This window comes from Drosophila teissieri, chromosome 3R (genome assembly GCF_016746235.2).
Source record: "Drosophila teissieri strain GT53w chromosome 3R, Prin_Dtei_1.1, whole genome shotgun sequence".
Taxonomy (NCBI): Eukaryota; Metazoa; Arthropoda; class Insecta; order Diptera; family Drosophilidae; genus Drosophila; species Drosophila teissieri.
This window is the reverse complement of record NC_053032.1, coordinates 11,646,949-11,670,477: the sequence shown is the minus strand read 5'-3', so window position 1 is coordinate 11,670,477 and position 23,529 is coordinate 11,646,949. Positions and strand designations below refer to the sequence as shown.

The 23,529-nt window shown below is 45.0% G+C and overlaps 6 protein-coding genes across 11 annotated transcripts in view; 2 read left to right on the top strand and 4 right to left on the bottom strand.

Annotated features, from left to right (window-relative positions):
- Nucleotides 1-17: 17 nt before the first annotated feature.
- On the bottom strand, nt 18-8,597 carry LOC122619057 (putative uncharacterized protein DDB_G0271606). 4 transcript variants are annotated; one of them, XM_043795744.1, is made up of 7 exons: nt 8,517-8,597; nt 2,729-4,070; nt 1,979-2,641; nt 1,482-1,577; nt 916-1,374; nt 730-852; nt 18-662 (listed from the first exon to the last, which is right to left on the bottom strand). In XM_043795744.1, exons 2-6 carry the CDS (start codon nt 4,010-4,012, stop codon nt 730-732), a joined length of 2,625 nt encoding a protein of 874 aa, XP_043651679.1. In that variant the 5' UTR covers nt 4,013-4,070; nt 8,517-8,597; the 3' UTR covers nt 18-662. The 4 variants fall into 4 exon arrangements, with proteins under 4 accessions (XP_043651679.1, XP_043651682.1, XP_043651680.1 ...); XM_043795747.1 differs by lacking the exon at nt 8,517-8,597 and adding an exon at nt 8,498-8,516; XM_043795745.1 differs by lacking the exon at nt 8,517-8,597 and adding an exon at nt 5,091-5,195.
- A 156-nt stretch (nt 8,598-8,753) lies between these two features.
- Nucleotides 8,754-9,800, top strand: LOC122619056 (nurim homolog). Its single transcript, XM_043795743.1, has 2 exons — nt 8,754-9,174; nt 9,234-9,800. Exons 1-2 carry the CDS (start codon nt 8,848-8,850, stop codon nt 9,666-9,668), a joined length of 762 nt encoding a protein of 253 aa, XP_043651678.1. The 5' UTR covers nt 8,754-8,847; the 3' UTR covers nt 9,669-9,800.
- On the bottom strand, nt 9,790-10,951 carry LOC122619053 (nudC domain-containing protein 3). The gene is made up of 3 exons (XM_043795742.1): nt 10,808-10,951; nt 10,217-10,749; nt 9,790-10,158 (listed from the first exon to the last, which is right to left on the bottom strand). The coding sequence occupies exons 1-3, from the start codon at nt 10,906-10,908 to the stop codon at nt 9,872-9,874; spliced, it is 921 nt and encodes a 306-aa protein (XP_043651677.1). The 5' UTR covers nt 10,909-10,951; the 3' UTR covers nt 9,790-9,871.
- A 205-nt stretch (nt 10,952-11,156) lies between these two features.
- LOC122620673 lies at nt 11,157-11,711 on the top strand. The gene is made up of 2 exons (XM_043798260.1): nt 11,157-11,413; nt 11,477-11,711. Exons 1-2 carry the CDS (start codon nt 11,236-11,238, stop codon nt 11,605-11,607), a joined length of 309 nt encoding a protein of 102 aa, XP_043654195.1. The 5' UTR covers nt 11,157-11,235; the 3' UTR covers nt 11,608-11,711.
- Nucleotides 11,712-11,814: 103 nt separating this feature from the next.
- Nucleotides 11,815-13,484, bottom strand: LOC122620672 (RNA transcription, translation and transport factor protein). Its single transcript, XM_043798259.1, has 3 exons — nt 13,263-13,484; nt 12,873-13,199; nt 11,815-12,533 (listed from the first exon to the last, which is right to left on the bottom strand). Exons 1-3 carry the CDS (start codon nt 13,321-13,323, stop codon nt 12,178-12,180), a joined length of 744 nt encoding a protein of 247 aa, XP_043654194.1. The 5' UTR covers nt 13,324-13,484; the 3' UTR covers nt 11,815-12,177.
- A 2,118-nt stretch (nt 13,485-15,602) lies between these two features.
- The window catches only part of LOC122622007 (trithorax group protein osa), a 29,219-nt gene continuing 21,292 nt past the window's right edge, over nt 15,603-23,529 (bottom strand). For 2 of the 3 annotated variants that reach the window (XM_043800096.1, XM_043800097.1), the window contains exons 10-16: nt 22,881-23,097; nt 22,441-22,629; nt 21,289-21,762; nt 20,576-20,735; nt 20,161-20,359; nt 19,968-20,049; nt 15,603-19,907 (exon numbers count right to left, since the gene is read on the bottom strand). In XM_043800096.1, the coding sequence (XP_043656031.1) occupies nt 16,270-19,907; nt 19,968-20,049; nt 20,161-20,359; nt 20,576-20,735; nt 21,289-21,762; nt 22,441-22,629; nt 22,881-23,097 (4,959 nt within the window). In that variant the 3' untranslated portion in view covers nt 15,603-16,269. Of the gene's footprint in view, nt 19,908-19,967; nt 20,050-20,160; nt 20,360-20,575; nt 20,736-21,288; nt 21,763-22,440; nt 22,670-22,880; nt 23,098-23,529 lie in introns of all 3 variants that reach the window. The other variant, XM_043800095.1, reaches the window with a different exon arrangement.

Here is a 23,529-nt window from a genome sequence, read left to right as displayed (position 1 = left end):
ATTCAGAGTGACCCAAGTACAAGTGCATACATTCATACTATTAGATTGTTTATTTTTCGTGGATTTGCATTTTAAGTAGCTGGGTTTTAAATTCATTTGCTTAACATAAGACACATATACAATTGTTTAAATGCAAGTGTAACACAAAAAATAATAGCATGCGAAGTATGGGTGAAATAATAATAAGAAAGTAGCAGCAGCAATGGATTTTTTGCGGTTTTTTCGGGTTGTTTTGTTTTTCTTGGGAGGGCTTGGGTGGAAATTGCCTGTTTCTGTAATCAGAGTCTGACTTTTCCTTTGCTAGCATTGCTTCTCTTCTCGTTTAACATTGCACAAGTTTCGTTTGTTATCATTATCATGCTTTAGTTAAGTGTATATAATTTCTTAAAGCGTTCCATAGTTCTTCATTCTCATAATTGTTGGTTCTCGCTACTATAAAATGTTAAATGTTGCTGTTGTGGGGCATGCTGTAAGTTTACTTTTTCCTCGCCTTCTTTTTTTTACATTAACTTTAAACTTAATAGATTGTTAGAGTTGTTGTTGTTTCTTTTTTACTGTTGCTGTTGTTATGGAAGTTGGACAAACTCTGCGGTTGCTTGTCAGTTTATCGTCGTTGTTGGCCTCCTTCTTCCTTTTCCGCATTTGTCTCGACATTAAATGTCCTGCAAAAGGATATTCGGAATAGAATTTTAAATCTAGTAAATATTGACTTACAACAATAATCCTTACCTATTCTCCGTTAGAGGCATGCTGCTGCAGAGTAAGGATCAGCTGCTCCTTCTGGTCTACGATACCACGCCAGTGCTCGTCCTGCTCACGAGCACGCTCTTCCAAGTCCATCAATGTGTTGCTCTGATCATAAAATTTTATTGTTACTTGCCCGTTTACAAATTTTAATAAGGTAAAAGCACTTACAGTCTTGGTGACCAGCTGGGTGAGCTTGTCGTTGCACTCCCGCAGCTGCAGGTTCTGTTTGTGCAGCTCCTGTTGCTCAACGGCGGAGGAGGATTGGCTATTCGAACTACTATTATTGCTACTAATATTGTTGTGGGTGCTATTGTGGTTGCTACTGCTACTGTTGTTTGATTGTGTGGACTTATGACTACTGCTGCTCTGCTTCTCGGACTGCTCCGCATCGAGCTTCTGCCGCAGCTTATCCTGCTGCTGCTTGACATGGGTGGACAGGACCTGTTCCAGCCATTGGTCAAAGGATGCTTGCAGGGCATTTCCCGACTGCGCTTTTACTGCGTCGGGATAAAGGCGCTGGTAGAGATCCCGGATCCTCTGTTGCTCGCTCTTGGCTGAATTGGCACTGCCGCCTCCATTGGCGGCCACTGCCTTCTGTTGCTGCAGCTGCAGCTCTTTGTGTTGTTGCTGCAAATATTATTGGATACAATTAGTTTAAAATGATTAAGACTTAACGAATTTCAGATGAAATCATAAAGGCAAGCAGAAGAAGCTGACAAAGATCATGCACTTACGCCTACGGACTGCGCTGAATTTGTTTTCGTCTTCGCTGTTAATGCTTCGGCATTTTGCAACGCTTCAATCAACTTCCAATTTTTCAAACGCACGTCCTGACGAAACACGAATACGTGCAATTAGTAAAGAAAACAGGAAAAGAAGAAGGGATGCGGATGCAAAAGGCTGGACGAACGGCATAACAACGCGGCTGCAACGCGATTACATTTAGTAGGGCTTTAATTGTTTTTGAAAGCCCTTTCAATCATCTATATTCATTATTGGACTTCTTGTTAAAGGGTTGATATATATATATCAATTTCAGGGATTACAAAGTAAGGTGCAATAAAATTTAAAAATCATTTACTTGTTCCTAGTTACAAATAAAGTTTGTTACAATGAATAAATTTGAGTAGTCTTCATTAAAAAATAGTTGTTAAATAGAGAAGGTCATGAGAATGCAACACAAAATGAAGTTTCCAATATATTTCTAGTCATCTTATTCATCTCTACTCACATTATTTTTCTCTCGCTGCTCCTGGAGCTCCTGTTGCAGATTTTTCTCCTTGGCTTGCAGCTGCTCGGCACGCTGCTGCGCCTCCTGGAGCTGCGACTGCAGAGCGTTGGCTTGCTTCTGCTGCTGGGCCTGGGCATCCGTCAGCGAGCCAACCTGCGAGCGAAGAGCGCTCAGCTCCTGCTGCTTCTGGGCCAAAGCTTCGGTTTGAACCTGGGCCTGCTCCGACTGGGCAGCGGTGGCCTGAACCGCGCTGTTGGCGGCTTGGGTGAGCTGTTGGCTGAGCGCCACGTTGCGGGCCTCCAGGACGGACAACTCCTGTCGCAGTTCCTGCAACTCGGCGGCGTGGACGCGCTGCAGTTCCGACTGAGCCTGTGTTACAGCGCACAGCTCCTGCTTCAGGTCGGCGTTCTCCGCCTCCAGCTGCTTACGCTGCTCCAGCTCGAAGATGCTGTTGTTCTGGCGCGCTTCCAGCTCGTCGCGTTGCAGCTCCAGGGCCTGCACCTGCTGAGCCTGCTGCTGAATCACCTCGTTCTTCTGCTGGGTCTCTGCATTAACGAATGCGGTCATTTCCGCCAGGCACTTTTCCTTGTGGGCGAGATCCTGTTGCAAGCGTTGCAACTGAACCAGATCCTGCGAATTAGCTTGCTTTTCCCTCCGAAGGGTCTAAAACGAAGAGATATAAATTATTGTAATTATATTAGAATATAAACTTTGTTTGAAAACAAAAACTTTAGAAGAACTTGCTCTCACCGTAAGCTGCTGCCGCTCAATCGTCAACTTGTCATTCAGACTGGACAGCTCCTGGTTAAGGGCTGATAGCTCCTGCTCCTTGCCTTGCAACTTATCGATATAGGCCTGGTTGCGGGCGTGCATCTGAGCGCGTTCTGTGTTAACCTCTTGGCGCAGCTCGCGCAGCTTAGCCTGAATTCCGATGGAGGCCTCCTGTTCCTCGGCCAGCAATTTTTCCTTCTCCTCCAGCTGGCGCTTGAGCTTCTGGCAAATGTCATCCGACCACTCAGAGTGCGAAGAAGGCATATCCTGTTGCTTGTTTAGCAGATAGTCGATGAGTATCTGAATCTCTGAGCGATTCAGCTCGGCACGGGAAAATACGTTCATCAGAGCGTTAACGCCAATGGTCTGGTTCTGGTGATCGGCCAGTTTATCCAAAGCATGAGCCAAATCCTTAGCCGTTAGGGTTTCCTTTTGATTCTGTTTTTTGTTTTGCTGCTGCTGCTTGGTCTTGTTGTTAGCCTGGTTGTGCTGCGTTTTGGGTGAGCCATTCTGCTGCTGCTGCTGTTGCTTGATGATCTGCTTGGTCACAACGGGTGCCTCTGCTTCGACAGCTGCAGCCTTCTCCTTTTTGGACACATTGCCTCCGGCAATCTTCTTTTGACTTTGCTGTTTGTTGTTGTTGTCCTCTTTGCGTTCCTTCTGCTCCTGCTTCTTTAGCTCCACCACATCCTTGGGGACCTTGGTCTCGAAGTTATTCAAAGATGGTGTCTCCTCGGAGTTAACTGGAGGCTTAACAGCCACAGTTTCGTTTTTGTTGACCAGGATTCCGGCTGTCTTGTTGTTTGCTCCGTTACGCTTATCCTTCTTCCCCTTTTTGCCAGCCGCAGATGGTTGGTTCTCCTTCTCAGCCACGCTACTGGGTCGTCGCTGCTCAGTGAGCACCTCTGCATCGGGTTCAAACTCAACATGCTGCTTGGACAGACCGGGTTCCTCGTCAGCCACCGAGCCCTGACCCTCTGACTGACCATCGGAGTAGTCTTCGGCTTCCTCTGGTTCCGGCTCGTTGTTCGCATCCCGCTGCTGTTCCCGCTGACGTTGCTTCTTTTCGCGCTTAAGTTCCTTCTTCTTGGGCTTCTTAGTAGCGGCGCCACCGGCCGCCTTGTAGAGATTGGCGCTAAGGGCACGTTTTTCGGCCACCACCTCCTCGAAAGTCTTGCGCCGGAAGATCTTATTGATGAACAGGAACGAGAGCAGCGAGGCGCTGACCACACAACCGATGACGATCAGTATGTGGAAGTCCATATTTGCATATCTTTCCGGTTGAGCCGTGGATTTTTCTCAGGAATCTCCTTTGCGAATGCTGTTGAATAAACAGGGAGATACTCGTTAGTATTTAGTGCAATTTAAGCTTACTAAAAGTTGTTTAAGATTCTAGGTATTTACATTTATAGCTGTTAATACATGTTAAAAATAAACAATAACGTTCGAATTCAAAAAAGGGGAAGTCCGGAATTACGGACACGTTTTCTCTGTCTGGTTCCTGGAGAAAGCAACCAGCAAAGCGAAAAATAATCTCAAGTGTGGAAATGTTAGAAATGCTTTTTAGGGTCACTTCTGCTATCAAACTCATTTTGTAGCATTATCAGCTATTTTCAGCTTGGGAAGTGCTACAATGTAGTACAAACTGATGACGTGGGGCTCAAAAATCGAAAAACGCCAAAGAAATGTCCCCTAAAAACGGCAGATCAACGACACTACCTTCAATGGCAATTACACTGTGCACTGTATAAAGGCAGATTGTTTGAGTTGAACGTGCTTATCGGTTTACCGGCCGGAGAATGGTTCAAAATCCAACACAAGTTCTCCTTTTGTATGAATAAGTGGTTATTGCAGTTGACTGAGCTTGCTGGACGTTATATTAATAAAACGCGCAGCGGTTGATAATTTCATTGTTGTTTGCTCTGCTGAGATAAACAAATGCACTGCTGAATGGCTCAATATTCTTGGCATTCCGGAGTTTACAGTGGAAGTCCGCCCGCCCAACTCGCCAATAAATTCCCATGAATTTCAAATTTAGGCAAAAAGGTCATTTGAATTTGATTTGGCGCAGGAAGAGCGATAAGAAATCCCAGCTGGAATTATCGATTGCTCAAAGAACCCAGCGATTCAGACGGAAAAATTATTCCGGGCGGAGGAGGGAAGCTAGCAAAGTCACAAAGAATAAAATTAGCTTATGAAGCAGCTGCTGAGCAGCCTTGAACGAAAGTTGGTAGACATTTTTAGCAGCCAGAGGTGTTGACGCAGATTGAAAGGAACTCACAAGACAAACCAAAAAAAGAATAACAATTTAAAATTACTCAAAGTCTAGATTCTGACGCACACGTATGCAAATTTGCAGATCCGTTCACTGGAAAAAAATCTGCGCTGTTTAATCTATTTTCGTAAAACTCCACGAGTCTCTTCCGATGGACACGACGCGAATGGCAAAAGGCTAGTGAAAAGATTCGCAGCAGAGCTTAGTTCACAATTCGAGATCTCTCTTTAGCTCGCTACACTGGAATTTTAAATTTGAATTCTCAGGATTAAATAAATACATTTTTTAAATTCCTGCTTTTAACGTGTATTTATAATATTATTTCAAGAATTAGCAAACAAAAATCCCTAATTACTTTGAATTTACGAAATAAAAAAAATCTTCTGTTCAAAATAAATGGTTTTCATACATGTACTTTAAAAATTGAATTTATGTCGAATTATATGTTTACTTCTCTCCGTTCTCTTCAAAGCCGTTAAATAAAATATATTTGCTTGTACATTTACAATTCGTTGGTCTACTAAAGGAGAAACACAAGTGTACGGTAGTTTTACACCCAATTAAATAAAACCTAAAATTTTGTTCTCAGTGTGCTTACGCTCCGTGGCACTTTTCTCTCTCCGCTCCGCTCCCACCACAAACAGTTAGAACAAAACTTGAAATTTCGCTGGCTCCGCGAGCTCAGTGGAAGAATTCACAAATTGCAAAAATTTCAATTCAAGGTTGTTGCTCTCTGCGGCTGCGATAACTGGCAGGTTGGGTATTTATTTTCTTCTGTTGGTTTGTCAAGTTCTGGCTTCTTATTTCTGCTGCTTTGTTGGCTCGCGTCATGTTTCTGGCTAAAAGATTCTGACTGTGTTTCGGTTTCTTATCCGCAACAAACATTTCTAGGGGGCTCTAAAAAATGTTGGGTTACGTGATACTGTGGAAAAGCATAGTCCTTATACAGCAATCTTTTCAGGTTTACTCCATCTATAAACTGGTAAAGTTGTTAACTCTTAGTTTCATTTCACGACTTCCTTTACAACATAATGCAACCATGCTTAGTGCTTCCAACTGTCATACTGCTCATAGTGAAACTTTAGATGGTTCATATCATCTTCACTACAACCTATTGGAGGTTTTACAACACTAATTATCAATTATCTAGGCCTATGAAGCCGACATTCAATTCTGCGGATGGGTGGACTGCTCAATAGCATCGTGTAACTGCGCTCCACAAAGCTAAATTAATATTTAATGACACAATGGGAACGGGTTTCCGTCAAACAAATCGATGGCATCTAACGGAAAGTAAGTAAAGTCCGGACTGCGGATTCGGATTCCGGGCGTATCGCGCCGGGGGAGGAAGAAGCAGCAGAAGCGGCGGCGGCAGAAGAGAGCCAAAGCCAAAAGAGAATAAAAAGCACAATAAAAACGCCGGTAAAGGTCATCAACCGGAAGAAAAGCGCCCAAGTGTGCGTGTGTGTGACTTGCCAGCGCTTCAGTGTGTTTGTGTGTGTACACGAGTGTGTGAAAGTCGAAATCTTGCTGCCAATTATCATTATGACCATCTATAAATAATTATGTATTATGGTCGAACAGCATGCAAAACACGCTGGTTGCTCGGCCTCGTTACAGCCAACTGACAAAATGGCAAGCGGACAAACCGACAAACTGGCAAACTGACATCGAACTGCACAGTTGGCCTAATTTTCCCGTTTTTCCTTCTATCTTTCTGTGCCGTTGTTTCCCTGCCTCCCTCCCCCTTTTCTTTTGCGGCGCCCCAGTGTTCAATTAGCTGCCTGCTCACACACACACTCGCACTTGCTGGCACATGGAATTTCTCCCCTGTCGGTGAGCACCGGACAGAAATGCCAAGTTGACCATTTTTTGGCCTTTTGGAGGCAGCGTGTTTAAAGTGGGTCAAGTATTCGTTACATATGACTACATCTCTTGAAGTGGAAAACAAAAATACATGTAAGTTAATTATTCCCCCAAGGTAAGTGAAATTATTGTCTATTTATTATCTATTTTTAAAAGTTATAACCATTTAGTTTCGATTCTTAGAAAAAAATAATATAACATAGCATATTCATGATCAACATATTCTAAGTACCACATTTTGAAGCTAAAATCTTTCGATCTATTGGAACTTTGACTGGACTCCCAATACGTATGATATTTGCTATAACTTTCACAGGGAAACTTGAAATTACACTTTTAATGGCGTGTTTTCGCAGCAGCATCACTGATAGCGGTGCAAGTGCTTTTCTCGCTCTCTTTGTCGCCGCTGACAGCGAGAGCGTACTCGCAGTCATTCATTATTTTTCATCTATTTATTCATAAATGCATTTTTGCCCCTGCTATTTTCAGCGGCTCAAGAGTTTTAATTTTAGAAAGCACTGCTCCCTACTTTTCTTCTCTTTCTCCTGTAATATTTATGCAACATGCAATGCTGTTTTATTTTTCTCTGTGGGAAAGAGAGCGTGGCATGTTTTTTTGCGGTGTGTCTTGTGTTCTTGTTATTCCTGCGTGGGAGCGTCAGGTTCCAAGTTCGTTTCCCTAATTTTTTCTTTTGGTCCACAGATGGAAGGTTGGTCTAAAATTTGGAGTGACTCATAAAGACTAAAAATAGGCAAATTGATATTGTCTAAAGCTGACGGTTAATGGTTATTGATTGCTGACGTAGACGTCGATAGCATTTGTTGATTGTCAATTGGTTTTCCCCGATGACGAACGATTTTAGAGTCCATGATTTATTGGACGACTGCAGCCGCTCTCCTTTGCTCTCCCCGCTCTCTCTTTTAAGCTCTGCTCCGCTCTCGCTCCTTTGATAAGCCCGCATATGTTTATATATGTGTGTGTGGTGAGGTCAGCGCATCAATTATGCTCATTTCTTGTATTTTTCTTTGATAAAATCGGCGAACAACAAATAGGGGAGGGTGGGGGGTTAGGGCCCGGCCAGACGGCGGCGCCCGAGATTTTTGGCAAATCGAAGCAGTCAGCTGTCCCTTTTGCTCATAATTAAGCAATGGGGAGCAGTGAAAGTGTGTCGCCTGCTAATTGGCAGCTTGAATAATTGCACACCGATAAATAAAAGTGGCTTCCTTTTTCCTCTCAAGACAAAAGGGCGTCGCACTGCACTTACACACACACGTACACCGCTCTCCCTTTCTTTTCACCTCCCTACCTATTTCTAACGGGGTTTTTTTTGCCGATTTTAAGCAACTTGCAACGTCAACAATTTTCACAACATTTCACATTTACAATGCAGTCTTTCTTTTTCCTTCTTCTTTTCTTTGGTTGGAAACGCATCCGCCATTTGCAAGCCACTTGTGTATGTGTGTGCCGGAGCGCTGCGCCTGTTTGTGAATGTGTGTGTGGGGTTGTCGCGTCGACAGTTTTTTTCATCACTTTGCTTGGACTTAGATACGCTCTATCAAACTAATTCTTACTTGCAACTTTTAAACTTATTCTCAACTTTCTTATACCTTTCGGCTGCGAACTTACACTTTTTCGTTAGTGGGAAAATTGAAACATTTACAAACAGAGTGACCGTTGTCACACACTCAAATAATCTCGGCTGTCATAAAATATCCTAAATATGGAAGCTTAGCGATGACTTAAACAGCCTGCAAGCCGTGCGATGTTTATGTAGCCGAGATACAATTCATTGGTAGAGAAAAGTTTATAGCGTAGAAACAAACCAAATGTAAACTAGAGACCCGAGATTATACCGCGACTGCGCCATGGTCACACTGATTAGCTCATCCAAACGTTAAAGGAATTTGTTTTGTTTTTCTCGTAATAAATAGCTATATTCTCAATATTCCTGACAAAAATGGCATCGATTGCCAAGTCCATAGTGCTTTTGGCATCCTTGGCCACATTCGCGTACTCCCTGTACGTGGTGGGCAGCCTGATGATGTTCCTCTCGACGCCCCGTTCGGTTTCCAAGGCACACACCTGGATTTTCAACTTACTGGACAACAAGTCGCGATTGCAGACCGCCTATGGACCCGTGGTGTTCGATACGCTCTACCTGACCGGATTTATCTTCCAGCACAGCTTCCTTAAGTCAGGCTTGGTCAAGAAACTGCTGGCCAAATTGAGCTTGTCGGGAGCGGAGCGCACTATTTATAGCCTGACGTCATCGCTTTGTTTACATGTTTGTATACCCACAATTTGGACAGAAATAGCTCCCAACTGCATCTTTTGACATTTCAGTATTTGATCCTCAACTGGCTGCCCGCACAGTCGATTGTTTTATGGCAAATCGACGTGGAGCAGAGTGCTCCTCTTTGGTGGACCTTCGTTATCACCCATGGCATCTGCTGGATGGTCATCTTTGGCGGCAGTTTGGTGATGGATCTGCCTGAGCTGCTGGGCGTCAAGCAAGCCTACTATGATCTAAAGGCCTATGGTCCACCTATCAACTACAAATCCGGGGAATTGCGCAATCTGTACGCCCATGTAAGACATCCTTCGTTTGTGGGTCTGTCGATCATCCTATTTGCCACGAACGTGATGAGCATGGATCGACTAGTCATGGCCGTGCTCCTGACCACCTACATGTACGTGGCCTGGTCTACTGATCAAAAAGATGTGGCCTACCAGAAGATTCAACTGCAGCGCAAGAAACTCGAACTGAAGGCCAAGTGAACTTAAACTGCGAAAGGTTCTCACTAAGATTTAGTTGTAAGTTGACATGAGCTTGTATTAAACGATACTTTTCTATCAATTTGATTCCGTTTCCCAATGGAAACGAAACATAGACATATCATTTTACATTAAGTAACCTTTTAATGGTTCAGTTGTTTTGCTATTACTACTATTATTGCTAGCTTAGCCACTTATTATAAAATCTAACTCATTCTTACAACAGAAGGATCAAAGGGCTGTCCTTTAAACGGCGAACCTTCGGCATCCCAGGCAGCTTTTAAGCGATCCAAGGTTTTAGCTTGTTCGTGGTTTGAGGTGTGATTTTCCTTTTGTTGCTTGTCTGCTGCCAACTGCTGGACCCTAAGCTTTTCTATGGTGGCTTGGGTTTCCTCCGGCAAATCGTCGATATAGCGCTCGCACTCTATCTTCTTGGCATCGATTTCTCGATCGTCGTCGAAGAGCCTCTCCCACCAGAGCTCCTTTGCTTTATCTAGAGTTGGAAAATATATTATTGATGGTTTATGGAGATGTTTTAGGCAAATGCCCACCGCAACTGATGATTAATCGGTTCTGGTCAATTGTCCACACCGCCTCGTTGTGTTTAATACGCTGGCTCAGGTTTCCCTCGAGGATTACCGTCTCTGGGTTAGGCTTGCTGCTCACTTTGATGTGCTGGGCCTGAATTAAAATGCTTAGCTTCTTTGCCGCTTGATGATCCTTGGGAAGCAGAACCTGCACCTCCACGTCCTTGAGGGATTGTGACCAGCAGTGAGTGTCAAACACATCTCCGTTTTTGTAGTCGCTGGGGGAGAACTTTGACTGCTCTTTCCCTTTTGGTGGCGGAAGGCTACTTATGGGATTCATTTCCTCGTCCTGAGAAACATTTTCGCTTTCCAGGACCACTTCTTTGGCGGCAGGCGGAGCCGTTTCCCCATCATCTGCTCCGCCTTGCGCGGTCAGGGCTTGGAGCAAGCAATCCGGATCGTAGCGCTGCATGGCGCCATATAGAATCTGATCCCTGACGCCTTTGGGAAAGCCTACTTTATCCGTTTCATCAAGTTTTGTGTGATAAAAGTCGGTACTGAAAAGGAAAAGTTGGACTACATTTTTGTAAAGAATCTTGGTATAAAATCGTTTACTTGCGTCGCAGAAAGCCAAAAATTGAGTCCAGAAATCCGGTAATAGTTTTCCGATCCTGGAGAATTTCCATTAGCATAGCATCGTTTCGCTGAAATTCCATTTTTTATGAATCTAAACAACTTTAGACCGGCTTCAACTTAACATCTGTTGCGTACGTCTATCGATAACAACACATTTAAAAATGTATTAGCTATAAAAAAGCTAGATATATTTTTTAACTTTAAATGTATGGTCAACATAAATAATATTAAAAGGAATCTAGTTCTATTAAAATAAGCCAATTGCTGGTCTTGTCTTAACAAACTAAACAAATATAGTTTAGTAAATAAACCAAGTTGGCATCCCTGCGTCAAAACTTATATATCGATAGTGTCGCATTGCTTTTCAGCTTTATACCCAAATTAATAATCTTGAAATAACTTAGAAAATGATCGGCAGACTTTCTTTTTGGTACAAGGACAACGTTTCCAACGAGGTGGACTGCTTGGCCTGCCGTCTGGTTAGTGGCTTTGGACTCCTGGGCATCGGTGCCTTCCTCTTGGCGCAGTCGAAAAAGAGGCGTTCGAAACCCCTGGAGAATTACACTATGAAGGGCTTGGCGGCAGGTGAGCCACTTGGCAACCTAAATCCGGTTTTATGGTAACTCCTTTCTCCTCCACCGCCCCCAGCCGTTGGAGTTCTGGGCGTGGCCCGCCTGGCAGACGCGAATTTCCTGAAGGCAACCGTCGAGGAGCCGACGGAACAGGAAACAAAGGCTTTAAAGACTGGCACTGATCATCAGTTTTTTTCTAGACGTTAATTCAAATAGATTTTAATTATATATAGAATTTCTAACTGTATAAAGATTTCTGTTTTCGTTTGTACGTGCACATATGGCAATTAAATAATATAGTTCTTATTGTAGAATCGCTGTTATGTGTCTCTGCTTTTGTTCAAAAGCATATACTTCAACAAAGGCTTGTTTATTTTGTTGAATTTATTAAACCTACTGATTTGTAACTATTGGCTTGGGTAAATGTTCACAAATAATTAATGAGAAATAAAAACATCTAGGTTTATTTAAAAACGATAAATTACATAGGCCTACATAACATTGCATCTTTTTAAAACATAGGATCATAAATAAATATATATTTGTATAAAATATCTAAAGAATTATTATTCTATGACATGAAAAACAGGTATTTGCTTGTTCATAGCTTGGCTCTTGTATATCTATTGCTTTTTACTAAATGTTGTTGTTTGGCTTAAAAGAATATTTTATAGATGCAATTTCAGAACGTTTCTTTTTCATAAGAAGCTAGAAATTTACAAATGTATATATAGGCCTCTGTAATTGTGTCGATTTGTTTCTTTACTATTTATAACCCTAGCGTCCCACTTTCCCCAGCTTGGTATCAGTCTTTGGATTGGCCGTGATGTTTTGCACCGCCACAATTGTCTCATTGATGTGTGTCTGCAGCTCGCGCAGGCTCTGGATCTGGAGAAGGCGCAGGATGCGCATGGGCAAGTCCAGGGCAGGATCGTTGGACGAGACCACGTCGTTTCCCTTGTCGAAAGGGAAGGGTTTGCCCACTACCGGCTTGCGACCCTGGGCGGCGGGCGACAGTCGATGGTGCACAACGCGAGCAACTGCCTCCAGCTGCAACAGGTGATTTGGGTGGTGCGGCACATCAAGTTTGCTGGCCAGCAGCCGCACAGCATCGACAAACGCCTTTTCCTGAGCTGGGGGGGAGAAGATAGAATTAATAGTTTGAGTACTTGACATGCTTATCTACTAATTATGCATTTTAACTCTAAATGTAAGATAAAGACATAAATCCGGTCCATTGAAATCACAAAAAGCAATACTTTTCACTAATATGGGTCTGAATTATTCCTTAATATTGAAAATTACATTGTAAATTCATATGTTAATTGAATGTGATAATCCTTACAACAATTTTAAATAGTATAAAAACTACAATAAGAAACGATACAATATAAAGGGAACCTCTTAATAAATCATTGACATTTAAAGTTAAATTTCGTTAAATGGTGAATGGAGTTAAAATCAAAGCATACTATTAATTTTTCCGTCGAAAATGGACTGGACCCTCTGTTGGCCCTGCTTGCCGTTGCATTGGGGTGGCCCCTGTTTGCTGCTAATCGAGGCGTACTGGGCAGGATCATCAAGGAACTCCAGGCGCACGGCATGGCTGAGAATCCAGGCCAGCTGCTCCTGCTGGGACTCCAGAGGCGGCATGTTCAGATCCGCACAGTACTTCAAGTAGCCCTCCTCCCAGATCGCGGAGTTGTCGATATTGCGCAGCTTTTCGCGATCCTCCACGGTGTACAGCCTGATTTTCTGGTCCTCCACCCAGAGGACTGTGCTGGCGAATTCCTTGCGGTCTGTAGAACGGGAAGGGAAGGGATGACTGACAGCCCCTTCAAGCAGCAAACTATGGCACTTACCACTCAACGCCACATCGCTGGGAGTGGGATGACCCAGGGCCTCGAGTTTCAGCTTGAGCATGCTGTCCTTCCAATGGATTGCAATACAAAATCGATTCGCTCCGCAAACTTACAAGGAATTGCACAGCCGGCTGTGCTTCTTCTTCTCGCCCAGATTTAAGGGATGGAACATTCAGAGAGGAACTATCGGTTGAAGATTTTGGACTGCCAACTTGCTGTGGTATAGCTCTTGAAATTCCGAAATGCTTTTATCTCAAAAATGTAGCAATATATAATTTTTGTAGCAAAAACTTTGCTGGTGGAAAACGAACTGCCTAAAGTGTTAATTTACTTTGATTTTATCAGTACTTAACAACTTATTTTGAATTAGTTATTTAATGCCGCTGTAATAACTTTAAATATTTCATAAATTGCTTTAATCCACCAGCTTATATTGCCGAATTGGTTATATTTAATGCAATTTATTTCAAAGTGACCTACTCAAAATGTAAATTAAAATCCTATTGTTCATTATTCCAGGGTAATTGAAATCAGTTAAAGAAATCAGTAAAAAGTTTGGCACAAACAAATGGAAAACGCTTTTTCTTAAAATCCGATCAAATTTATCCCAAAACGCTTATTTGAAAGTTGCGAATTTAAGCAAATTGACAATGTAATTACGATGCACGAATTTTTAATCTTGTCACAGCATATTCCCTAAATGAAGGAATCGGAGATATAGGACTTCATTGCCGCAAAAACAGGCAAACGAATTTTTGGTACCTACATTTTTTTAACCCTGACATGGTTAGTATTAAAGCGATGAAGTTCATATTTCAAGTCAATTTGTCTCGAATATATATCATAATTCTCTGCTTAACAGTGAATGTCCCACAGAAGCAATATAGTTATAGTTATCTTTAGTTATACTATAGTTTTCATCGACCGATTTTTCTGCTCTGAAAGTATTTCCATACCTGAAAATGTTTTTGCTTTACCCATTCGCGATAAGAAACGACAAATACAAAGGCTGTGTTGTATATCATATATGTATGTATATTAATTAAATAATTAAATTAAGTTTGAGGGACATACATTTACATCCTAGCAAATTATAGACTAATAACTACACGTTATATATCGAGATGCTGAGTTATAATATTTGTTTGCAAACAACTACACGAATACACGTATCAACAGCAGCACTTTTCTATTTTCTCCCAGTGTCTTGCAGTTCCTCTGGATCTAGAGGATCGCCACCGGAAACCGGAAGGATCTCTGGAGCAAGAAGCTAGAATATGGAGACAGTTCATGTTCGTTCTCTCTTATGCAGCACGTTAATTATGTGTGAGAAAGTTTAGTATACAAATTGGTGCACCCACCCATATACGGATTTGCATTAATTGTTTATTGGTTTCCTAACGCCAAGCATTTGGGTATGGGCGTGGGTGTGGATGTGTGTTATTAGTCGTTTTTGCGTGCTTCTCTACAGCTTTAGTTCGATTTGCTTCGCTTTGTGTTTTATAGCATTTTATGGTTGCGTTTTGTTTTGTGTTGTTTTCTTGGTTTTATTTATTTTATACTTTAATTTAAGATTAAGATAAAAACCTAATTATTTATCTTGTCATTTACGCCTTAAGTAAGTTCGATATAAAATTAAACGAAGCAGCAGCACTTCCAGCAAATAATACAGTTAACATAAAATTACAGCATTAGGGTTTCATTTTTTCGATTTTTCATGTTTTGTTTATATTAAGTATGTATGTATATGTTATGTATTTTTATATATTATATCACCTAATTTGATTTTAATTTAAATTGTTTGCTTGCCTTCATTTGTCGGTTTTTGCTTGCTTGCTTGTATCTTTCGCTTAATTTCGTTTCGTTTCGCCTCCGAGTTATGCGATTAAAACTAAGAAGTTGGAATTTTCGCAGACCATCCATACAACATCATACACATAAACATAATACGAAATGCAGTGCTGCCACTTACATGTGCCTTGTAACATTGCGTAAAAACAAAAATACAGTGAAATTTACATAATAGTTAAGTATGTACAATGGTTTTTAGTCATCTCTAAGGATTAGTCCTTCTGCATCACCCTAGTCCACATTGAATCCAATAAACTGCCTTATGTGGGTCTTGCACACAGTGTGGGTTGGATGCTTTTAAATATTTTTGCGTTTTTTGCTGTTCAGTTTGTTCAGTTTATGAGTTCCTATGCTGCACATTGTGGTAATATGTAGGTATAAGTAAGTGGTAGAATTTAAAAACTATCCTCTATGTATTTATATATCAATGTCTATATGTACGTATGTATGCATTCATCCCTTTTACATACACAATTCATTCTCATGTAATTTAATGTTAATTTATGCATTTATTTATATATATATTTAATATACGATAAACCATAGCGTGCGTATGCATATGTATGTGTTAGTTATTCCTCCGCTCTCGTCCCTTCATTTTTATTAAATTTAGTACAATAAGTATGCTGTGTGCTTGAATTTCGCTCTTAACTTTGTTATCTTCCGTTTGTTATCTTCACGTTTGACTCAATAATAATCCCCGATCTTATATCTCGATCAGTTAGTATCAGTAGTTCTGCTCCAGCTTTCGCCCCGACAGTTTCCTTTTCGTATGATCATAACTTTGCTGCTGCAATTTCTTAATGCTTAGGGTTTAGTTATCATATTTACTATTTTTAGATTTGAGTGAAAAAATATACAGTTGTTATTGTATTGACTGTTACAGTGATGGATAGGCGAGCCATTCCATCGCAGATACATTGCAGACGCTGCACCTGCTGAGTTCCCGTTTACGTATCCTTGGAGTCAGGACACGTGTTCTCGCACATCGTGACTCTCTCCTTGGCGCCATACTTAAGTAAATTTACATGCCCTTCTGCTCATGCACTTCGGAGTCGCTCCTGGGCCCGCTGTTCTTCCATCGAACTCCAGCTTAGTCGACTGCCCCTCGGGGGGTTCGTGGCCAGTAGTAGGACGCTGGCATCATTGTCGTATACTACGCAACTGCTGTCGTTGTGCCTGCATTGGTTGGTGGAGGTGCCGCTGGTTGAGTGACCGCTGCTCCGGCGGACACGCTCGACGATGTGGGCGGACCAACGGAAGCAGCTGCCGCCGCCGCAGCTGCTGCTGCCGCTGCACTAGCATTGCTCAAAGCCGCAGCAGCGGCCGCAGCTGCAGCCACCTTGCTCACCTGCTGCTGATCGCTGGTTATTGCTGCTGCTGTCGCTGATGTGGCTCCTGTTGCTGGTGTTGATGGGGCTGCTACAGTGATTGCCGATTGGCTGCTAATTGCACTGCTACTGTGGCTGCTGTTGGTGGTGCTGTTGTTCGTCTGGTTGCTGCTGACCGTGCCGCAGCTGTTGCTGTTGGTGCTGCTGTTGCTAACGTCGTTGAACGTCGCTGCCGGCGGCAACTGCTGGCTGCTGTTGCTGTTCTCATCGTTTACCACTGCTGTAGTGGCTGCTGGTGCAGGCTTCGTCTCAGTGGAACTCGTTTCCGTCGATGCAGCCTCCGTCTTCACTGACGCATTTCCTCCTGCACTGGCAGCTTGCTTCTCTGCAGGAGCAGGACGCAGCTGTTGTTGCTGCCGCTGCTGCAGCAAACGGAACTCCACGGAGTGTATTGGTCCTGTTCCTCGCGACACTTGGTAAAGAACTCGCGAAATAATCAGAGCCACCTGTTGATCAAGGATGTGCGACATGACCAGACCAAGCAGCCGCTGTTCTTGTTGCATAAACAGTGACCGGTTGTCCGGATGCTTGGCCAGATGGAGAAGGGTGCCGGCTGCTCTCCGCAGCATGTCCAGGCTGGTTCCCATTGAGTCGGGATTCTCGCGCAGGTAGTTGATTCCGTGCTGGTTCGCCACGCCCAGCGCCGTCTGTTCGGCCTGTTCGATGAAGGCCACAAGGTATGAGATGCACGGAGACTGAAGCGCCACGGTGCGAGCCATGGCACTGTCAGCAGCGGCAAGGTAGTGCAGCAGATTTACAGAGAACTCTCGCAGCACCTGATCCTCGTTGCGGCACAGATGCCGGGTGAGCACGGCGCATAGCTTTTCCAGTCGCGAGAATGGTGGAGTGGCAATGACGAGGTCTACATTGGCATCCGTCACGCACAGCTTGCAAAGCGCCTCGAGAGCCAGTCGTTGTGGGGAGAGCGCAGTGTTGGGTCCACACGACGGAAACGGATCCTGTCCATGAGCACTCGGACATACGGCCCAGTGCAGTAGGCCGTCGATCAAGGGGCGGGCAATCAGCTCATCGTAGCGCGACAGCTCCAAGTGTCCAGCAATGTTAGCCATGGCAACCAGCATATTCTCCCGAATGGTAATCAGGTAGTCCCACCACCATTCACGTTCGCCCTGCAGCGAACTGCACGAGTCACTGAAGTCCGTGTCCTCCTCGCGATCGTAGTTTCGCGTCTTCGGCGTACGCCGCAAGTGCTCGTGGTTCAGGAGCAGCAGTCGGCCGAGTACCGCCAGAAATCTGGTAGACTTGGCCAGCACCGTCTCGTTGCCGGGCACAAATGTCAGGTTGCGGAAGATGTTGGAGAGAGCGATGCAGCGTCGCGCTAACGAGTCTTGGCTCTCGTTGACCAGGTGCAGCGACGCCTCATCTCGTGTGTAGCACTCATCCTCAAAGCTGGAGTCTCGCCTTCGCTGAAGCACCTGCGCTACATCTTTGGCAGTCGTCCTGGGATCGAAGCTGGCGGGAGTGGAGGAGCAGGGTGCCACACCATTGGTCAGACGTTGCTGGGGTGCTTCGATATCCATATCAATGGGGCGACAGTCGCTGTCCGCCGTACCTGGCTCCTTTTTGACTTCGGCATTTGGTTGCGCAAATTCCTCACTAGTTAGCTTGGACTTCTTGCCTTCAGCGTGGGGTCCGCTGCTGCTGCTTCCTCCGCTAACCAATCGCCGCTTCTTGTTAAAAGTCTGCTCCTCGGTACTATTCACCTCTTGCTTTATTTCTGGCTTTCTGGACGAGGAAGCCAACTCTGTTCGCTTTTTTCCCTTCTTGTCAGAGCGGATGTAGCGTGCAAATGGAATGTTAACTATCTCCGACTTGAAGACGTCAATAATGCCGTCCAAGGGATCTGGCTCTGTGAATCCGTACGTCCAGGCATCGCTGCCTACGGGTTCTAGCTGTTCATACAGGCGGTTGGTGTCTATGTCCCACGCCTTCTGGCGCTCGTCCACAAATATGTCGTTCTCGGCGGGCTGGATGCGCACTGGCACACCCTTCCGCGTGACCATCGTATAGTTGGGCGTAAAGGAGAGCAGCAGTGAGCGCTCCTCAGGATTGGGCTGCACTCGCACCTGACCCAAATCAATTCCCTCGTCGGCGTCTTCAGAGTCGCTGCCGTTACCGGCTCCGTCCTTGCCACTGCGATCCATATTCTCATAATGCCGCCTGCGGTTGTAACTGCTGATGCTGCGCACACATCGAGGTTGCCGTCCGCTGGTCTGCAGCTTTTCGCACATCACAGTGCCGCTGTCCGCGTCGTCATCCGCATCTTCCGCCAGCAGAGCGGACTGCTCCTCGTTTTCCCGTTCGTCGAACATCTCGGCGAGATTCTTTTGAAAGTGTTCCAGCAGCAGAGTCAACAGGCCGGGCAGGTTTGAAATGCCAAAGAACTGGACCGTAGAATCATCGAACAATAGCACATTAAGCACATCTAGTGCCCAGGTGCACTCGGTCAGCAGACCAGATCGCATGGCCATGAATATACGCCATGGATCCACCGGGCATACGTCCGCTTTCGTAAGCCGCTTTCTTCGGTACAACACAGGCGTGGTGGATTCCACGCTGTCATGTGGAAAGATCAGCTCCTTCTTCACCAGTTGCGCTCCACCTCCGGGCATTCCTGGGGGACCGTATCCACCGGGGGCAGTCTGGTTAGGCGGCATCTGGTGCGGATGCGGGTGCTGCGGATGCTGATGGGGATGTGGGTGTTGATGCTGGGGAGGCTGCTGCTGCAAGGGCTGTTGCTGCATTGCCTGTCCCGGCATCGGCGGTGGCTTTTGGGACATCATGCCGCCCGGAGGCCCCTGGCCCACTTGTTGACCCACACCCTGTGATGTTGGCGGTGGCATGGCGTAAGGTGGTTTAACCATTCCACCGGGTCCTACTTGTGGCAGTCCTGGCGATGGAACGACGCCGTGGGATGCCTGTGGCGGCGGTGGTTGCTGAACTCCTCCTTGTTGTTGCGATGGCTGCTGCTGTGCCGGCATGCCAGGCATCCTATTCTGCTGGCCTGGTCCCGAGGGCGGGCGAAGGGGTGAGCCGGGTGGTGCTATTCCTGATTGCGCAGTTTGTCCAGGGTTCATCTGTGCCCACTGCGGCGGCGCCTGAGGCGGCTGCTGCCCAGGAGGTCCAGCCACCTGCTGATACGGCGGTTGCTGCTGTTGCTGTTGAGGCTGCTGTTGCTGCTGAGGTGGCGGCGGTGGACCCTGCTGAGGCGGATAGCGGTGCTGATCCCATTGAGCCACTCCTGCAGGCTGCTGGATGGGCGGTCCATGCGGTGCGCCTGGCGGAGGCGCTGCACCGCGTGGCGGTGCCCCTCCCCAGCTTTGCGGAGCAGGCGATGATGGGTATTGTGGCCGGTACTGCTGGGTACCACCTTGCCAAGCACCTGTTTAACAAAAAATAATTATTGGTCATTGCTACACTCACAATGATGTTTAGGACTTACCATAAATTTGAGGCCTAGCATTGTAGCCTGGATAGGGCTGTGAGTCTTTGATGAAATCGGGATGCCTTCGTGGTTGTGGACTCTGTAAATAAAGAAACGCCTTCATTAAAGTCATATTCAAAATACGGATGAACTAGTATATATATTCGTTTGGTTATTTCTTAAGAACTCCAGTCCTCGATTATCGACTTACTTGATCTGGTGGTGGTTGATAGTAGTCCTGCTGGGAGGGCCTGCCCGTAGGATAGGCGCTGCTCGGGGGTGCTCCTGGAGCTCCGCCGGCCGGCGGTCCACCCGCAACCGTCTGCGCTGGCGGCTGAGGTCCTCCCGGTGGAGGCTGGCTGTAGGGTCGGCTGCCGTAGGGGCCGTACTGATTGGCACCAGTTGGAGGACTGTGAGAGAGTTGGAGAAAACATAAAACAGAAATTAGTAATGCCTCTCTTAGTGATAAATCACAGCTTTCAAGCTCTGTCCAGTGAGATTATATCGGCCAGCTACAGTACAGAGGCTGTTGAGTGTACGTGGGGTCTGGATGTGAAGTTGATGTGATGTCGTGGTGTGTGAGTGTGTGTGTGGGGTATGAAGTGGGTTAATTGGGGTGCACTCACGCTTCCCCCTCCGGCCCGTAGGGAGGGTACATGTTTCGGTTCTGCGGCGGATATTGTCCTGGACCCTGTCCAAATGGCTGGCCGGGTGGCCCAGTGGCGTTGTACTGATCGCTCGAGCCGTACTGGCCGTAAGCCCCAGGCTGCGATGGATAAGGTGAGCCTGCAAATATTATACATAAACAAGGTATAATGATAAGAAGAGTTCCTCGAAAACTGAGTATTGCTTGTGTAAGAGAAATATTAAAACAATTACGAAAAGACGGCCATTAACATGTGAAACATCCGTCTGAAACCGAGGAATAGTTAATCAAAATGGCATACAAATTTGGAAACAGTAACATAACGTAAAATAAAATATACGTCAAATAATCAATCAAAGGAAAACAATAGTAAATCAATCAAAGGAAAACAATAGTAAAGGTTGGTCATATTTGGACTCGTTCTATTGCACATAAAATCAAGAAACAATACACAATAAACAAGATACAAAAAGTGGCTGGAAATTCTTTAAATGTTAAAATGTAGTAGCTTAGATTAGAAGTGTTGGGTACACAGGCCATGCAATCATTATAAACTAGTTAAAGTTAGTCATTAGCCAAATCAGTATAAACAGAAAGCAACAAAAGACGAACAAAATCGATGGCAGATGAAGGGAAGAATGTGAAAATAGGATAAAGAAAGAGATGAGGGAGCAAAATAAAACATGAGTATACCTGGCGTTCTAGACACAGGCGTTGGGTAGCCGGAGCCACCCGGCGGATAAGGTGCTCCGGCGGCTGGGCGCACATGCTGCTGAGGCGACGGCGGCACCTGACCAGGCCCATGTTGCTGTGGTGCTGGTGGTGGCCCACCGCCCACTGATGGTGGTGGCTGCTGCCCCTGCTGCTGTTGCTGCTGTGGCGGCGGTGGCCCCGGCAGGCCAGGATGCTGGTGCTGTGGATGCTGCTGTTGGTGTTGGCCGGCCGCCTGTTGGGCTGCGGTGTGCGGTGAGTGTGGGGGCGGTGGATGTGGTTGTGGGCCACCGCCTACAGCACCAACAGCTCCAGCTCCAGCACCACCGGATGCAGCACCTGGACCTTGACCTGGGCCAGGACCGGTTCCCGAACCCGGGCCACCGGCAGCAATGGGATCCTCGAAGGGATTGCTTACGCTTATATTATCGCCGGCGGCAACAGCGGCGGCGGCGCCTGAGGGGCGGCAAGCGGCGATTTGGATGGTTTAGTTTGGATGAATCGAAATGAATGAGTCAATGAATCACACAAATGAATTGTTTGGTAGTTGTTGTTTTGGTGGTGGAGATACATGGAAACATCGTTGTTGTGATGGTGGTTGGTGGTGGGTGTGGAGTTATATATTTTAGTAGTGCGCCCACACAAACGTTACAAAAACATAAAAATGAATAAACAAAATACACATATCAAATTAATAATGATTGATCAACATAAACATTTCAAATCGTATACCTAATTACACGTATATATGTACAGAAAGTAGGGTATTAGGCGAAATAGGTATAAGAATAAGCATATCATCTATCAGAAAACAATTTAGTAAGTATCCAAAACAAAAATACCAGAACACAAATTGGTTACAACAAAATTAAATTAATAGTATGTATCGAGTGGCAAGATCGGTAGTATTTTGTAACAAAAGTACAAATGGACACAGCTCCAATTTTAGTTGGTTAACATACTAAATTATTTTAAATTGTGAAGTCAATACCTTTTGACTTCCACGGGCATAACTTTAAGTAACGAATACTGGGAAGCTAATTGATTTTTACACTCTTTCAAACAAATGTCAATGATGTGAAGCCACTGCATAAACCTTAAACTAATCAAAGATACTGCTAAACTGATTCTTACCGGGGTGAGGAGTCTGCGGGTTGTTTTGGGAGGGCGGACGCTGCATCTGACCCGCTGCCGCATAATCCGGCTGCGGTCCACTTGCTCCCGGATATGGACTGCCGCCCGGGTAGCCGGGATAGCCGTCGATAGCTGCGTTTGGAGCGGAACCTGGCGGAGCCGGGAACGAGTCCTGTGAGTTCGACGAGCCTGTGGAGTTCGTAGTTCCAGCATCCAAATGTCCACCACCGATTGGTTGCAAATTGTTTGTACATAGGTTTTTTCGTTGACGTTTTGGAGATTGGGCGAGCAGAAAGTGTGAAATAGTTGTGAACGAGGTGTCGGGTGGAACGCAAAAGCAAAACGAAAAAAACGAAAAGAAAATTTAAATTAAGCATCGGGTGTTAAGGGAAAACGGTGCAGGACTGCAAGCATTCTTTGCACTGTGCATAAACACTTACCTGGCGAAGGAACCGAAGCAGCCTTGGCCGTCTTCTTCTTGCTTCCCGCCTCCACCTGCTGAATGATCGGCAGAGGATCGATGTCACCGCGATCAAAGTGGCACTCGAAGGTCAAGAGGTTCTTGGTGTAGTGCTTTCGCAATGTGTATGCCGCACTGCTACTCGCCCCGATGCCCAGGAGTCCGGCAATATCCTTCCAGGTCTTGCTCTTGGTCACCTAACGGAACGAGAGAGTCGAGTCGATTTGAATTATGAGCCCATTTTGGGATTCAAAAGTTCATGACGCAAGTGTCGATCGAAAAAAGAGTATCAAAAGATTGCGAGCACAAACAGATTTTGTGTGGATGCATTTAGCAAGTGATAGGAGCCAACATTCTAAGGTAAACGATAAACTACGTATACAATTTGGTCAAATGGGATTAGGGTAAGGGAACTACAAAAGATTTTGGGAGTAGCACACGCTCGTTACTGAGTTTCCAAATAAAACCAATCAATAAAAATAATAAAATTATGAAGTGTGTGTCATAATTCAGATCCAGTTTTACTAAGCGAACTTTAAAAAAGTATAAGATTGCAAATGAAAAGATAATCGAAAAAGAACAAGCTGATAATGTAAGAACATTCCAAAATTTAAAATCTCAATAATTCG